At 29.0% G+C, this 18,573-nt stretch overlaps 1 protein-coding gene and 1 pseudogene across 1 annotated transcript; both read left to right on the forward strand.

Moving 5' to 3' along the window:
* The first annotated feature begins 905 nt into the window (after positions 1–905).
* On the forward strand, positions 906–6,890 carry LOC106774873 (wall-associated receptor kinase-like 22). The gene is made up of 2 exons (XM_022787253.1): positions 906–1,855; positions 5,672–6,890. Exons 1-2 carry the CDS (start codon positions 906–908, stop codon positions 6,888–6,890), a joined length of 2,169 nt encoding a protein of 722 aa, XP_022642974.1.
* Positions 6,891–10,205: 3,315 nt separating this feature from the next.
* LOC106775327 lies at positions 10,206–14,991 on the forward strand (annotated as a pseudogene).
* Positions 14,992–18,573: the final 3,582 nt, after the last annotated feature.

Genomic DNA, 18,573 nt, shown 5'->3' on the forward strand with positions numbered 1-18,573 from the left:
ACATCAGTAAAATACTAATAAAAGAGTAAGTTTTTGTATTTTTTTAAAAAAGAAAAAAAAAAGTAAAAAATAAGAAATGATAGTATTAAATGAATATAAAATATTTACGTGTGTCAGAGTGCCTACAAAACCTCTAACCTTTCATTTACTTTCACTTTTATTTGTATTATTTTCAGATAATTCAATATTTTTGTATTTACTCAAAAGTGTCATTGCTTTAAATATAGAATTCAACATAAATTTTGGACTAAACCAACGTGTATGATTATTTTCCAAGCACGACTTCAAAGACACAAGAATGCAAATTGACAATTTATAGATTATTTTGTTTATATTTTGTTGTTAGATGGAAGAACATTCACAAATTACCTAGTACAAATTCTCAAATTAAGTCTGGTTATCGATGATACCACATGTGCATCATTTATAAAAATATATTAATAAATAAAACCTATTAGTTTTGTCTGTAAATTTGTTGTTGTCTTGCAATAATATAATTAAGAATAATTTAAATTAAAATTATAAAAGACTTATATTTCAAAGTAAAAATTGCTATCCTAATAAAAAAAAGTTTAGCTATAATAATTAAAGAACCTTATCAAATTAAAAACTGAATCAAACAACTATTTTTTTTTTATTTATTTAAGATTAATAACATAGAAATTGGGTTTGTACGTCTCACCTTTGTCCTCAGAATCTTATTTTGGTTTTTCTCCATCTCACAGCGCTATGTTTCTATCATATTAGCAACACTCCATGGAGCAGTGGGTCATTAAGAAGAAACAAGAAATTATTGGTTAAAAATTAGGCAATGACGTGAAAATCATAGTAATATAAATACACATCTTGGTAGAAGTTAGAAGCCTGCACACACACCTCTTGAATCTTGAAGCAGCCAACAAACCATGATGATTCTGAAATTGGTAAGCCATTTCATCATTTTGGTAATATGGTTTATACATGTACAGGTATCTGCACAAGATTACCCACATGCACCTGTAGCAAAGCCTGGCTGTGATTCGCAGTGTGGAGATCTTCAAATTCCTTTTCCGTTTGGAATGAATGCTTCAGAATGCTACTTAGGGAAATGGTTTGAAATAGAATGCAGAAACACTTCCACATATCAAACACCTTACCTCAAGTCAATAGAACTGCAAGTCGTATCCATTGATGTCCAAGAAGGCACGGTTACTATCAACAATCCCATTTACCGTAACAACTGCGGAACCAAAGACCCTACGCCGGTGAACCGGTCGCTGGAAGGAAGCCCTTTCGTGTATTCGCAGGAACACAACAAATTTGTGGCCGCAGGTTGCGATATCATTGCATTGTTGCAGATAAATGGGTCAGAAGGTAGCGGTTGTGTGTCCATCTGCGACGAGGACTTGAAGGTGGATGATATTGGGAAAATGGAGCTTAAAAACAGTAATTGTAATGGGAAGTCCTGCTGTCAGAATTCCCTGCCAGCGTATCTTAAGGAATACAGCACTGAAGTAAAAGGTTTGAAGGAGAATGAAAGGGATGGTGAGTGTAGTTACGCCATGGTTGTACAGGAAGAAGAACTGAACCCATACGAATGGGACTACGTTCCACAGTATTCTTCTTATACTCCGAAAGGCTACTACTTTCCTGTGAATGGTGAGATGAAGGATTTGGATGTGGTCCCTGTGGTGCTTGAATGGGAGATTCTCAACAGCTTAAACCTTAAACTTCCTCCAGATGATCTTTCCCACTGTTTTGACACTAATATTACTTCTTCACTCCATAAACGTTCAGGTCAGAGATGTTCCTGCCCAGACGGTTCCGGTAATCCCTACGTTGACGGAGGTTGTTTAGGTAAATATAAAAAGGAAAAGTTGTCTTTAACAACTTTTTCGACTGTTTGACTATGGATACGTGGTAATATATTAATACTTTTTTAAATATAAATTTAAACAAATCATGACACGTATTCTATTATAAAAAAATTATTAAAAAAAAATTATTAGAATATTATTATTCATATATAAAATATATGAGAATATCTATATATTTTTTAAAAATTATAAAACAACCGACAAGCCATTTACATTATACAATCATGCTGTAATTAATTAAAAAATTTACAGCTTGTTTTTTTCTCATTTTTATCGTATTTCTTATATTTTTACTGAATAACATTATATAAATATTTTAAACTTTATTTATCACATTTCAGAGTATCATTTCGTCCCGACTTCGCCCAGTTACGTATCAAAATCTGTCATAAAAGGTATGTACGAAGTTTGAAGTGTTTAATAATTTATATGATTCCCTAATTTGGAATAGTAATGATTTTTATATTTATATTAATTAGCCGTAAACACATATACGATACACGTGTATTGTCACGAATATTTGTGTGTATTTTTAAATATCTATAATATTAGATTAATAGATAATGATATTGTAATTTGAATAAATTAATATATAAATTAAATTTATATTTATAATGAGTACAGAATAATATTTATTGGTATACATATATTTAAGAATTTGAGCTTTGTTGCAATGTTTACAAATAATTATTTTTGATAATGAAGAAATTAATGTTTGTTTAAATGACAATTGTTCAATAAATATCAATTTCATGATTAGAAGAATATTTTCCATTTGAATAATGTTGATTATTCTTTGCTTATAAGTTTTATATATTTAAATAGTTATTGTTCTCTTTGTTATATAATCATTCTTCTTCTATTTTCAGTATTTACTCTTCATCTTTGTTTTTATCGGTGTTGTGTTGATATGTTATCATTTATGTGAAAATACAGAACTACATTAAATTTTAAAGAAATAACTCATATTATTTAATATACTTGTGTGTATAATTTTTAGTAATTAAATTTCAAAGACACACCCCTAGGTTCCCTCTATGAATATAAAATATATTAAATGCACCGAAAATAATCAATAATAATTGTGACACGTAAATTATATTTTATTAAATAATGAGATATGTCATATGAATTGGAAAAGATATGTATATTAAACATGCTTTGTTGTTATTGTCACTTCTCAAATCAATTAACTTCGTACCTAAATGATAAAAAAGACATGAAGAAAAGTGGACACGTATAATTATATAAAGAGGTTTGTTAAATTACGTACGCCTGTTTTTCAATTGATATATTTTAGCAATCTGTACCATGTTTCAGTAGACAAAAATACCCTTATATTATGAATTCTATGTTTTAAGGTTAAGGGTATTTTAATAATTTTCATTTTCAAAATTAAAAAAATAAAAAAGAAACTCCCAAATCCTTACGCAACTCTCTCATTCCTCTCAACACTTCCTCTTTCATCTCTTTCATTCCAACCTTTTCTATGACATCTCTACTCTAGCCCGAATTGAAAAAAATCAGAAACATTTGTCTTATTTTAATAATTTTCATTCCTAAAATTAAAAAAAGAAATCTCAAACCCTTATTCACCTCTTTTATTCCTCTCAACCATTTCTCCTTCATCTCTCTCACTCAAACATTTTCTCTGTCATCTCTGCACTAGCCCTAACTAAAAAAACACTCATTATTAAATAAAATGGTTAGAGAAAAAAAATACTTACATAAATAAAAAAATTAAAGCACCTAATTTTTTCTTTATATAATTTTGAATAAAATTTCAAGATTTAAAATTTTTATTGTTTGATTTTATCGTTGAGAATTTTATTGAATTTTAATTTGTTTTTTCTTTAGTAAAGGAAAGCAAGTTAATGAATTTCTACCAAAAAAATTAAATGGCCACGGAGCAATGTTACGTAGTAGTCTTAGAATGTAAAGGAAGGATGCTCATAAGTCTTGGTGCAAGTTGTGCCCGTCGGCTGTAATATATATAGTGAAGATAATGAAATTAAAGAGATTTTGTATGAACTTTTTTCGGAAGGTGAATATGTCAATGACTCAACTCTTTACAAAAGTAAATCGTTTAATAACGAGTGTTTTTTTAGTTGGGGCTAGTGCAAAGATGACAGAGAAAATGTATGAGTGAGAGAGATGAAGGAGAAAGGGTTGAGAGGAATGAAGGAGGTGAATAAGAGTTTGAAATTTCTTTTTTTAATTTTAAGAATGAAAATTATTAAAATAAGACAAATGTTTCTGATTTTTCTCAATTCGGGCTAAAGTAGAGATGTCAAAGAAAAGGTTGGAGTGAAAGAGATGAAAGAGGGAGGGTTGAGAGGGATGAGAGAGGTGCATAAGGATTTGGGAGTTTCTTTTTTATTTTTTTAATTTTGAAAATGAAAATTATTAAAATACCCTTAACCTTAAAACATAAAATTCATGATATAAATGTATTTTTATCTACTGAAACCTGATACACATTGCTAAAATGTACCAACTGAAAAATAACCGTACGCAAGTTAGCAAACTCTATAAAATATTAAACTTATTAACAAAAAATTACACAAATTTCTGGAGGTAGAAAATTATGATAGACATAGAAATTTATGGATATATGATATATGGGTAAAAAATATCATTAATGAAGTGGATAAAAAAATAATAATGGCACTTAATTATTATGGAGATGTAAAATGATAACGTTAAGGACAAATTTAGTTTCCTAAAAAATGCCAAACATTAAAAATTAAAAAATAAACAGAAGAAAAAAATATAATATTTAAAAATATACTTCAATTTTGTAAATTTGATAAACTTAGGAAAATATTTCAAAAATGTAAATATATGCTGATGGAAATTTTCTTTTAGTGCATTCCTACTTACTGAATTTAATTGCAGTTTTGTAAAAAATTATAAGAACCAAAAACTACTTCAATTTACATCAAATATATTTACAATTTATATCAAATATATAAATACAAAGGAAATAAGGGAATTTTTTTCTTCTTGAGTATTATATATCTCATCAATAAATTATAATAGATTACATTCAACCTCAAACACAAAACAACAGACTATGGTCATTAATTTCAGATTTTATTCTATCTCACATAGCTTATCTTAAAGTATAAGTATATAATTACATAATAACATTTCAATTTTTCTTTGATAGAAGTTAAAAAAAAAATCAATAATGGATTGACTTTCATTTGAGCAAAAGATTCTTATTTTTCAACTTTACTTTGGGTTACAATAAAATTTGTTGCTTGATTTTGTTTGAGTGAAAGTTGTATTGCTAACACTCTCGTTTGAGTGAAAAACTCATCGACTTAGGTTACATCAACACTATCACACTTTCATTTGAGCAAAAAATATTTTTGTTTTTGCAAAAATTTCACTACTTTGAGATGGTTTGCATTGAAATATTTTTGCTTGAATGAAAGAAAAAAGGCTTTGAATAAAAATAAGCTTGAAAAACACCTTTTCTCCCCTCTCAAGGGAAGAAACATTCTTTTTTACCCAAACAAAGAAGTTCTCAACTCCTTGTGTTATCAACAAACAATTAAAAGATGACTTAAACATAAAAATCAGTAGAAAATCAAGGTTTTAAGCAAAGAATACACATGTAATAATTACTACGACAATTACATATCATACATTCTAATTATTCTTTTCAAATGTTAACAAGATAGTTTGAGTTATATAGATTAATTTCTATGTATATATATATAAATGAAATAGTATAAGGTTTTTACAATGTCTTAGATTAATCATAATTGTTAGCCTTTCTAAATGATTAAAGACTTATTTTAAAGTATTGATATGGTAAAATATGTAGGAGTTTCTACAAGCTTTGGATCTATTATTTTACTTCTTATTTTATGGCGGGTGTTCAAGGTTACAAAAAAAATCATAGTGAAGAAATTCAGAGAAAAATTCTTCAAAAGAAATGGAGGATTATTGTTACAACAAAAATTGTCTTCTGGTGAAGCTAATGTGGATAAAGTTAAAATCTTCAGCTTAAAAGAATTGGAGAAGGCCACTGATAACTTTAATTCAAACAGAGTACTTGGAAAAGGAGGTCAAGCTACAGTTTACAAAGGCATGTTGATAGATGGAACAATCATTGCAGTGAAAAAATTTAAGGTCCAAGGAAAGATTGAAGAATTTATCAATGAATTTGTCATTCTTTCACAAATTAACCATAGGAACGTGGTTAAGTTATTAGGAAGTTGTTTAGAGACTAAAATTCCTTTGCTTGTCTATGAATTTATTCCTAATGGTAATCTTTTCGACTACTTGCATCAACAAAATAAGGATATGCCATTAACATGGGAGATGCGTTTGAGAATTGCCATTGAAGTTGCAGGAGCTTTATTTTACTTGCACTCTGCTGCTTCTCAACCTATTTATCATAAAGACATCAAGTCAACAAATATACTATTGGATGAAAAGTATAGGGCGAAAGTAGCAGACTTTGGTACATCAAGAATGATTTCCATTGATGTTACTCACCTTACTACAGTAGTTCAAGGAACATTTGGATACTTGGACCCTGAATTTTTTCAAACTAGTCAATTTACAGAAAAAAGTGATGTCTACAGTTTTGGAGTAGTTCTTGTTGAACTTTTAACAGGACAAAAGCCAGTAACCCTCCTAAGTCAAGAGGAAGCCAAAAGTTTAGCTTCATACTTCATCATGTGTGTGGAGAAAAATTGTGTGTTTGATATTATTGATGAAAGAGTGATGAAGGAAGGGGAGAATAATCATATAATGAAAGTTGTCAATCTTGCAAGTCGATGTTTAGAGTTGAATGGAAAGAGACGACCAACTATGAGGGAAATCACGTTGGAATTAGAAGCTATTCGAAAATTGGAAAATGAGTCTAATGCACGAGAAGGGCATGATGAATTTTTTAGAAGTAAAGACTATCAATCTTGGGATGATAATTCTATTATCTCAGAAATAATGTCAACTTTTGATCTAAGTAGCAGAATGACAATCTTGAAAGATGTTCATACTGTTACCATGTGATGGATAAATATTCTTATTTTTGTGTTAAATAATTTTGAGGAAATAAGAAGTATACAACCTTCCAAAAATTTCAACCATTAAAATTTTGAAGATTATACTTTGACATTGTAATGATATGATGTTATATGAGATTATTTTAAAATAGAACAATACTCTCTTCAATTGATAAATATATTAATAAACGAAGCCTATTAGATTTATTTGATAAATTGTTGATGTCTTGCAATAATTATATAATTAGGAAAAATTTAAATTGAAATCATAAAAGAGCTATTTTTCAATATAAAAATTGCTATCCTAATAAAAAAGTTTAATTATAATAAACAACCTCATCAAATTAAAAATTTAATCAATCAACTATATTTAAAATTAATAGCATACAGATTGGGTTTGTACGTCCACCTTTATCCTCACAATTTCAATAAAATGGGAGAAAAAAGGTATAGCAATTTTTTTTACAATGATTAATTAATATATCATCGAATATTTTAACTGTGCACTGCATTGATTTTTGTCCAATTTTCAATTATTTTTGGTTATTTATAAGTGTTTTTGGTTGTCAGTTAAGAAGATCAAAGAAAATAATAGACAATAAAAAACTATTAAACCAAACAACTCAACTAATTCGTAGCATTTAGAAAACAAATACTTAAAAAAACATAATAGATGAAGAAAATTGGAACTAGATTTCCATGTTTTAAAACTTTGTTTGATTTCTCTCGTGCATACTTTTATATGTTCTGCAAGAAAGACTTCAAATCTCTTAAGATTTTCTTTACTAAAAAAACTCTTAAACATAAATCAATTACCCTAAACAATAAGACACATTTTTTTAACTAAGAACATGTCTGGTTTTATTCTTTTCAAGAGTGAAAGTTTTATCACTTTTTTCTTTTCAGGAAGATCTGTAGCAAACATAATTCAATTACAAATCAATATGCATGATAAATTTGACGACGTTTTTATAAATAATTACTTCAAAGGTTATATAAAAATACCTATTGTAACCGTATAAATAATTTTATACCAAAAATATGTAAGTATTAAACTTAAATATTTAATTTTTTTGCCACTAATTTAGTTTAGTTGATGAAAGAAGTATTTTTTTTCTCCTTTAAGTTGTTTTATTTGTTGACATCATCTCTTCGAATGAAGCTTTGATCTTATCATAACTTCTAGACCTAAAGAAATAGGAGTACAATACAAAATTGGAGACAACTTCAAAAATATTGCAAGGATTATGGAGAAGGAAAATTATAATAAATGTTTGTAAATACTATGAATTTTTTATTTTGTAGACATTAGTGAGATAGAGTGTAAAATGTAAAATATGTTTTTTCTTCCTAAAATCTTTTATGTTTTGTTATCTATTCCATCTCTAACTTTTAACAAACTTTTACATAGACAAGGAAAGAGAGAAATTGATAACATATATATTTGATGGATACACTTTTGCACAAAAATATTATTTCTTCCATGAAAGAAAACAAATACCTAATTAATCATAATTAATTCGAGTTATTAATGGAATAAAAAAGTGAGACTAAAAGTAATTACTAATTATAGTATACATTGGTTGCCTTACTTCTTTGTTTTGAATTTTGGTGTTGGTAAGGGATCTCAAATAAGTTTGATTTATAATTAACTTAATCAATTTATATAAAAAAAATCTATTAATTTTATTAATTTATGTTATTTTTCATGCCACCAAAATTTCTTGAATTCATCCGTTTAGTTACATAATTCATAATTATCTTTTACCTCACAAACTTTTAAGATGAAATATATTTTATCCACACGAAATTGATTTTTAGGGACATTTTTTATATAAATAAGAAAATATTCTCAGACATGTGTTTAATAAATTTTAAATATTTTTCAATTTAAATCAATAATTCAAGTTATCAAACTGGTTATGAGGCCAAACTTGTTAACTTCTCGCAATAATTTAGGAAAAGCTTATAACAAAGAATACGATTAACTTTTGAAAATTAAAGAACTTTCCCATCATCAAACATTTGTCTATTCTAAGTTAAACAAAGAGACTTTAATATTTTGTAAAATTAATTACGAAACAACTAATTATATCAATATTTTTTATTATTATTTAATTTAAAGTATGAATATATGTATATAATAAAAATAAGATTATTAAAGTGATTTTTTAATGTCAAATTATAATTTCTTAGAAAAATTAAAAAAAAATGAGTAAAGTTAGAATATAATCAAATACTCATGGGAAATTCACTTCAAATAAAAATAAATTTATTTATATATATACAAAGATGTATGGAGATATATATCGATTAAAAATAACATTTATTTATATTATATAAATGAATCATTTCATACTTTATCAATTGATTTTGACAATATAATATCTCAAATATATATATATATATATATATATATATATATATATATATATATCACGGTAAAAACGTATTTCATTTATGAAGTGACATAATTCAATATCTTTGTATTTACTCAGCTTTTGAAAAGCCAAATAAGATGCTCTGAAGACCTTTTCCGGGAAGCTGGGATATGAAGTGACACTTTTGACTGTTTCAGAGGTCATCCACTCAATCAAAGCAAAAGTAAGGAGTGTCATTTTCGCTTTAAATATAGAATTCAATGTAGATTTTGGACTAAACCAACCTGTATGATTATTTTCCAAGACGACTTCAAATACACTAGAATGCAAATTCACAATCAATACATTATTTTGTTCTTATATATGGAACAACATTCACAATCTAATATTACCTATTACAAATTCTCAAATTAAGTCAGGTAATCGATTATACCACGTGCATCATTTATAAACATATATTAATAAATGAAAAGTTAATTTTCAATTAATATAATTAATAAATTCTATCATAAAAAAAATATTTTGATTTTAACAAGAACCTCATAAAATAAAAAGTTTAATCGAAAAATTAAATAAAGAATGGTTTTTTTATTTAAAATAATAACATATAATGGATTGGGTTTGTACAATGACATTTATCCTGGCTATCTTTCTAATTTTGGTTTCTGTCAACCTCGGGCGCAGTGTATGTTTCTATCTTATTAATTTGGATTGTCAAAATAGCTTTCCTCATGGTTAGAACTCTTATACAAACGCGTGGAAAAGTCGCACAAGAATTCAGATGAGTAAGACTAACTAGCAACGCTCAGCAGTGAGTCATTAAGAAGAAACCACGAAATTATTGGTTAATAATTAGGCAATGATGTGAAAATCATAGCAATAATATAAATACACATCTTGGTAGAAGTTGGAAGCCTGCACACACACCTCTTGAATCTTGAAGCCCAGCAAACCACAATGATTCTGAAATTGGTAAGCCATTTCATCATTTTGGTAATATGGTTTATACATGTACAGGTATCTGCACAAGATTACCCACATGCACCTGTAGCAAAGCCTGGCTGTGATTCGCAGTGTGGAGATATTCAAATTCCCTTTCCGTTTGGAATGAATGCTTCAGAATGCTACGCAGGGAAATGGTTTGAAATAGAATGCAGAAACACTTCCACATATCAAACACCTTACCTCAAGTCAATAGGACTGCAAGTCACATCCATTTATGTCGAAGAAGGCACGGTTACTATCAACAATCCCATTTACCGTAACAACTGCGGAACCAAAGATCCTACGCCGGTGAACCGGTCGCTGGAAGGAAGCCCTTTCGTGTATTCGCAGGAACACAACAAATTTGTGGCCGCAGGTTGCGATATAATTACCTTTTTGCAGGTGAATGGGTCAGAAGGTAGTGGTTGTGTGTCCATCTGCGACGAGGGCATCAAGGTGGATGATATCGGGAAAATGAAGCTTAAAAACAGTGATTGTATGGGAAGTCCTGCTGTCAGAATTCCCTGCCACCGTATCTTAAGGAATACAACACTGAAGTAAAAGGTTTCAAGGAGAATGAAACGGATAGTGAGTGTAGTTATGCCATGGTTGTACAGGAAGAAGAAGTGAGCCCATTTTCACGGGCCTATTATACTCGCAAAAAAGGAGGCTACTACTTTCCTGTGAATGGTGAGATGAAGGATTTGGATGTGGTACCTGTGGTGCTTGAATGGGAGATTCTCAACAACTTAAACCTTAAACTTCCTCTGGATGATCTCTCCCACTGTTTTGACACTAATATTACTTCTTCACGTCGTTCCGGTAAGAGATGTTCCTGCATATACGGTTACCGTTACCCTACCAATCCCTATGTTGAAGGAGGTTGTTCAGGTAAATATATAATTTCAACTCTACCTAATTATTATTATACTTATTACTTACTGTAGTTAAAAAGGTTTCTTTTTGTATGATAAACCTCCAGGCCTCTAATTTTTCTTTTTTACATGCTTAAAAGCCACTTATCAAAATAAAAACAATAGCAGACTTCATTAAAAAAATACAATCATCAAAATATTGCCGATAAAAGTCAAATTGTAAGAAAATAAAAAAGAAAAATTAATATTATAAATATATATATATATATATATATATATATATATATATGTGTGTGTATGTGTGTGGTTTTTTTAGTTGATAGTGTATCAAGTTTTAGGTTAAAAAAAGTTTCTATTAAAATAAAAATCAACTTTAAATCCAAAAGTATTTTAATAATTTTGAAATTTAATTTAAAATAAAAAAAAATAGTTATTTATTATTTTGGTCCACATAGTTATTTTCTTTTAGTTTTTTTTATTTTAAAAAATAACTATATTTTATTTTATTTTTTATTTTAAAAAACAACTAATTTTAAAAAATATATAATAAAAAATAATAAATTCACCATGATAAATAATTACCTTTTACTTTTTTATTTTAAATTAAATTTTAAAATTGTTAAAATATTCTGTGATTTAAAGTTAGTTTTTATTTTAGTAAAGACTTTTTTTAACCTAAAATTTGATATATTTTGCTAAAATATATCAACTAAAAACATTTATGTAAATTAAAAAACCTATATATATCAAATAATATTACTAAATAATATTATTTTCTTTAACTATATTTCCTGGTTCGAGATACAGAATAGTCTCATTTATATAAATCTTACTATATATCTTATTTGATTTAAAGACGTTTGGAGAAAATAATAACATTTATTTAAAATTGTGTATATCATAGTTGAAATATCTGAGAATATCCATATATTTTTTATTAAAATTATAAAACAACCAACAAGCCATTTACACTATATAATCATATTGTAGTTAATTAAAAAAATTACAACTCTTTTATTTTCTCAATTGTGTCCTATTTCTTATATTTTTCTTCAATAAAATCATATATAAATATTTTAAACTATATTTATCACATTTCAGATTATTATCAATTCAACCGGAATTCGCTGAGTCACGTGACAATATCTATCATAAAAGGTATGTATGAAGTATGAATATGAAGTTGTTAATAATTTATATGATTAGGAATAATTATATTAACTAGTGTAAACACATAATATGTAGGCACGGTCATGAATGTGTGTGTGTATATTTTAAATGCATATAATATTATATTGGTAGATAATAATATTTTAATTTGAGTAAATTAATATATGAAATAAATTTATATTTTATTATGAACAAACTATAATATTTATTGGTATACATATATTTAAAATGAACTTGAACTCTGCTGCAACGTTTACAAATAATTACTTTTGATAATGAAAAAATTAATGTTTGCTTAAGTGACAATTGTTCAATAAATGTCAGTGTTAGAACAATATTTCCTATTTTAGAAATGTTAATTGTTTTTTGTCTATCACTTTTTATTTACTGTAAATAGTTCTTGTTGCCTTTGTTGTATAGTTATTCTTCTTCTATTTGCAATATTTACTCTTCATCTTTGCCTTTATTGATGCTGTGTTAATATGTTGTCATTTATCAAAATGCATAATTAAATTAATTTTTAAATTTTAAAGAAAGAACTCATATAATATATATATATATATATATATATATATATATATATATATATATATATATATATATATTGTATCAAATACAAGAAATTTTTCATATCTCATTAATAATTCATAATAGATTACATGCATTAATCCCTTATTCTACTCAAACACAAGCAATAAATTATGGTCATTAATTTCAAATTCTATTTTACTTCGCATAGCTTACCTGAAGTACATAATTACATAATAATATTTTAATTTCTCTTTGATAAAAACATTCAATAAAAACGGATTGACTTTCATTTGAGCAAGAAATTTGCACCTGAGTGGAAATAAGAATAAGCTTGCTTATCTACTTTGTTTTGGCTACAATAAAATTTGTCTCTTTGATTTTGTTTGAGTGAAAATTGTATTACTAACACTCTCGCTTGAGTGAAAAATTTGTCATCTTAGATTACACATCAGCACCATCACACTTTTACTTAAGCCAAAAAACATCACTTGAACAAAAATTCACCATTTTGAAACATTTCGCATTTGAATTTTTTTTGCCTAAGCAAGAAGGATTTACTTAAACAAAAATAAGCCCGAGAAACACCTCTCCTCTCAAGAGAGGAAAAATCCATTTTTTCCCAAACAAAGAAGTTCTCTACTTCGTCATGTATTATCAACAAACAATTAAACAATGACTTAAACATCCACAGCAATACAAAATCAAGGTTTCAAACAAATAATACACATAAAAATTACTAAGACATTTGCATATCATACATTCCATTTATTATTTTTAAATGTTAACAAAATAGTTTGAGTTGTATAATTTCATTATATATATACACAAATGAATGAAGAATATTAGGTTTTTACATATGTTGGTTTAATCATAATTGTTATGCTTTCTAATTAATGATTAAAGACTTATTTTAAAGTTTTGATGTGGTAAAATATGTAGGAGTTTCTACAAGTTTTGGATCTATTATTTTACTTCTTATTTTATGGCGGGTGTTCAAGGTTACAAAAAAAACTATAGTGAAGAAATACAGAGAAAAATTGTTCAAAAGAAATGGAGGGTTATTGTTACAACAAAAATTGTCTTCTGGTGAAGTTAATGTGGATAAAGTTAAACTCTTCAGTTTAAAAGAATTGGAGAAGGCCACTGATAACTTTAATACAAATAGAGTACTTGGAAAAGGAGGTCAAGCTACTGTTTACAAAGGCATGTTGATAGATGGAACAATNATTGCAGTGAAAAAATTTAAGGTCCAAGGAAAGATTGAAGAATTTATCAATGAATTTGTCATTCTTTCACAAATTAACCATAGGAACGTGGTTAAGTTNTTAGGAAGTTGTTTGGAGACTAAAATTCCTTTGCTTGTCTATGAATTCATACCTAATGGTAATCTTTTTGAGTACTTGCATCAACAAAATGAGGATATGCCATTGACTTGGGACATGCGTTTGAGAATTGCCATTGAAGTTGCAGGAGCTTTATTTTACTTGCACTCTGCTGCTTCTCAACCTATTTATCATAAAGACATCAAGTCAACAAATATATTGTTGGATGAAAAGTATAGGGCAAAGGTTGCAGACTTTGGTACATCAAGAATGATTTCCATTGATGTTACTCACCTTACTACAGTAGTTCAAGGAACATTTGGATACTTGGACCCTGAATTTTTTCAAACTAGTCAATTCACAGAAAAAAGTGATGTCTACAGTTTTGGAGTAGTTCTTGTTGAACTTTTAACAGGACAAAAGCCAATAACCCTTCTAAGTCAAGAGGAAGCCAAAAGTTTAGCTTCGTATTTCATCATGTGTGTGGAGGAAAATTGTGTGTTTGATATTATTGATGAAAGAGTGATGAAGGAAGGGGAGAAATGTCATATCATGAAAGTTGTCAATCTTGCAAGTCAATGTTTAGAGTTGAACGGAAAGAGGAGACCAACTATGAGGGAAATCACGTTAGAATTAGAAGGTATTCGAAAGTTGAAAAAAGAGTCTAATGCACAAGAAGGACATGATGATTTTGTTAGAAGTGAAGACTATCAATCTTTGGATGATCAATCTATTATCTCAGAAATAATGTCAACTTTTGATTTAAGTAGCAGAACAACAATCTTGAAAGATGTTCATATTGTTACCATGTGATGGGTAAGTATTCTTATTTTTGTGTTAAGTAATTTTGGATAAATAAAAAGTATAAATCTTCCAAAAATTTTAACCATTAAAATTTTGAAGATTATACTTTAACATTGTAATGATATGTTGTTAAATATGATTATTGAGAAGTGTTCATGTTATATTAGATTGTATATAATGTATATTATGACTGCATACATGCACTTATGTTTGTTTGTGGTTGTTCTATTCACTAGTCGGATGGTGAGACCATTGAGTTCATGAAAATCCATAGATAAATTGAAGACATTTAAGCCTTTTTATTATGAAGACTACCATATATAAAATATTTATGGCCCAATGTTCTTTTACAGTATAGATAATGTTGCTTGCTCTTATGGTAAAAAGGAGGTATCCTTTAGAACATGTGTGTGCCATCAACAACTTGTGGCAACGAACATTCCTATGAAAAATTGTGTCAACAACTTCTGATAGGCTTACTTATTTGTCTTTCTAGGTGTAAGGAAGACATTTCCTTCCTTGTTTAATAGTGTAACATCCCAATAAATATATAATAGAAGCTATAATTCATTCTAGGAGTTAACATAAATAATAAAGGAGAACAGTGGTGAATACGCACATAGATGGATGAGAAAAATAGAAATAATACTTAAAATTTAAAAACTGAACAACAGTTAAAGGTTGGATACAATTTACAGAAACTAGACCGAATGGTTTGGGTACAGTTCATTGACCGAACGGTTAACACAAAAGGATTAGCTAGACCGAACGGTTTTACAAAATATCAACCGGACGGTTATCTATGCTAAATGAGAAGTAAAATCTAATCTAAGGACCCGACGGTCCTGCGCAGCTCTCAGGCACGGCTTCCACAGGTTGCTCGGCGTGCACGACATCCTCCAAGATATCCTCTAAGGTATCCTCCAAAGTGCCCTCTGCTCACACCCAAAAGGATGATCATTGCAGTGAAGAGAATAACCGAACAGCCAAATACCGAACGACAACATAAGTAAAAACAAAACAGATAAGGGTAAGCTTATGTAAATTTGATTAATCATCTCCAACATACATGTAAACATGCAAACCGAAACAACATAACAACATTTCATACATACAATTACTATACATGCATACTACGTTCATTTAACATGACCGACCACTTAGACCCTGTCTGAACTGTATGAACCACGTAGCTTGACGTCCCTAGCACCCGGTGTGGTGTAGTAGTTGCCTGAACTATTAGCTGCCACCCGAGGTTAGTCCTTCAACGATCATCTGGTCTTATGACCGCGGACCTCCTGCCATTCCCACACATGAGTAACCTTCCTCTACATGAGAAAGCGTCATCACAGAATATCAGGATCAGGACGACAGCAAAGTCTGACCATGTTCATACTTTACCAACCATCACCAAATCATGAGACATTCCTCCATTGAAATTCCCTTACTTAACCAAATTCAACCAATACACATTATCACGTTCACAATAGAAGGATGTTAAGAAAATGACCGGACGGTCAAGGACAGAATAAGAGACCGAATAAAACAAGAAGGTCTAATTGTTGACCGGACGATTCGGCAGGGAATAAGACCGGACGCCAAAGAATGAACTATATAAACCGGACGTTTTAAGAATTTAAGTACCGGTATAAGATCGAGCACTACATAATCGAAGACTAGTCTGTGACTGGGCACTTCTCAAACCGAACGGACTCAACAATAATGAACTCACAGTAAAACCGAATAGACTAACCAATGAAACTGGACGGAAAATCCAATAAGAGACTCTTCAAGGAAATCAAGGAACTTTAATCATTGAGCCCGGACGGAAAATCAATAAGAAACTCACCAATTGTAAACTTCATGACTTTAACTAATGAAACCGGACGAAATTTAATAAGACTCACTAGACCGAACAATCATTAAAAGGGGAGGACCGAACGCTTGGTTTATGACCGAACATTCTTTAGGTGAATTATAATATGAAACTGAATGCTTCATAAATTAAGTGTCAGTCTAAGGCCGAACACTTGTAAGACCGAACGCTTGATATATGACCGAACGTTCTTTAGGTGAATAATAATATGAAACTGAATGCCTCATAAATTAAGTGTTAGTTTAAGGCCGAACACTTGTAAGACCGAACGCTTGGTTTATGACCGACGTTCTTAAGTGAATAATAATAATAATACTAAGTGAAACCGAACAGAATTTAATAAAACTCACTAGACCGAACATTCCTTAATTGACCAGACGGTTAAAAGGGGAGGACCGAATGGTCCTAATGACCTTCGATCACAAATTCAGATTTTCTCTAAGTTTCATACATTTTCTAAGTTCCTAACCAATATCAAGCAATTCATACAACATCATACAATATTTCAACATACCAATTAAATCAATCCACATACATTAAATATTAAATCATGCATACAACCATACAAAGAAATTATAATTAAATTTTATAAGCTTCCCTTACCTCTAATTCCAGCTAGTACTTCTACGGTTCTTTGGCAGCAACTACTTCTTAAAATTTCCAAGGTCTAGAGTCAAATTACAAGATAATAGATTTTTAGAAAATGGTTTGATTAACACATGCAAGCTAAAAATGTGCGTGCATGCAAGAGGCCAAAGGAACTTCAAGGATCATGAATACTTACCGGTTCAGAATGAGGTTTTGATCGGTGCAAGTTGAAGGTCTTGACACCGGGAACGATTAATCTGAAAGGAAGTAGGTGATCGGAGAAGGGAGGGTGGTTAGAACTCTAGAGAGAAGAATTGGAGAGTTTAGAGAGAGATAGGAGAATTGAGCTTTCTGAAAGTTGGAGTTTGAGGAAAAAGAAAGGTTGCATGAGGAAATGGCGTTAGATTTCAAAACTCACCTTAAATACCGCCTCCACCAAAAACGATCGGCTCACTCTCTGCTCGCCACTTGGCTTCCACTTCTGGAAGTTCACACTCTCTCTGCTGCCACACGGATCACGAAGAAAGAGGAATTAAATGCTGGCAGAAGCTGGTCTCCCACTTATAAGGGAAAAGTGGAAGGCATGACAAGTGTATCCCACTAAAGAGGGATATTAAATGGGGTGTTACAAATAGTCTGCATAAGATATTTTAGTTTTCTTTTGTTATATATTTTTTTAATGTAAAATTATTATATAGATAACTTGTTATCTTTTATAAATATCTATTTGTGAAAAATTTAACATGCTCTTTATTATCATATTTAATAATTTATGAATTTGTCAGAAATTGTTATTTATAGGTTTAGTTAGTTATTTGGTTCCTGTTTTGGTCCAAAATATTAAATTTGTATTCCAATTGATTTTAGTTTCAATTTGACCTTGAATTTTTAAAAATTATGCAATTAGATCATTTCGTTAGTATTTGTATTTGTACAAATGTTGTTATGTGACCGTGACAAAATATCAATTTAATTCTTATATTTATTTATTTTTATTCAATTTAATCTTATTTTTGTAAGATATATAATAGTGTTATTTTTTTCCAAATTAGAATGAGATTTACTTTTTATATAAATCTTATTATGTTATTTTTATTAAAATTAATATTTTTATTGAATATTTTTAAAACTATTTATATGTCTTATAGTAGCTCGTGAC

Source organism: Vigna radiata, chromosome 10, assembly GCF_000741045.1.
Source record: "Vigna radiata var. radiata cultivar VC1973A chromosome 10, Vradiata_ver6, whole genome shotgun sequence".
NCBI classification, from domain to species: domain Eukaryota; kingdom Viridiplantae; phylum Streptophyta; class Magnoliopsida; order Fabales; family Fabaceae; genus Vigna; species Vigna radiata.

Coding starts and splice junctions, on each gene's coding strand:
- LOC106774873 (XM_022787253.1), top strand. CDS start 906: ATGATGATTCTGAAATTGGTAAGCCATTTCATCATTTTGGTAATATGG. Junction 1,856..5,671: donor GGTAAATATAAAAAGGAAAA/GTTGTCTTTAAC, acceptor CTTATTTTAAAG/TATTGATATGGTAAAATATG.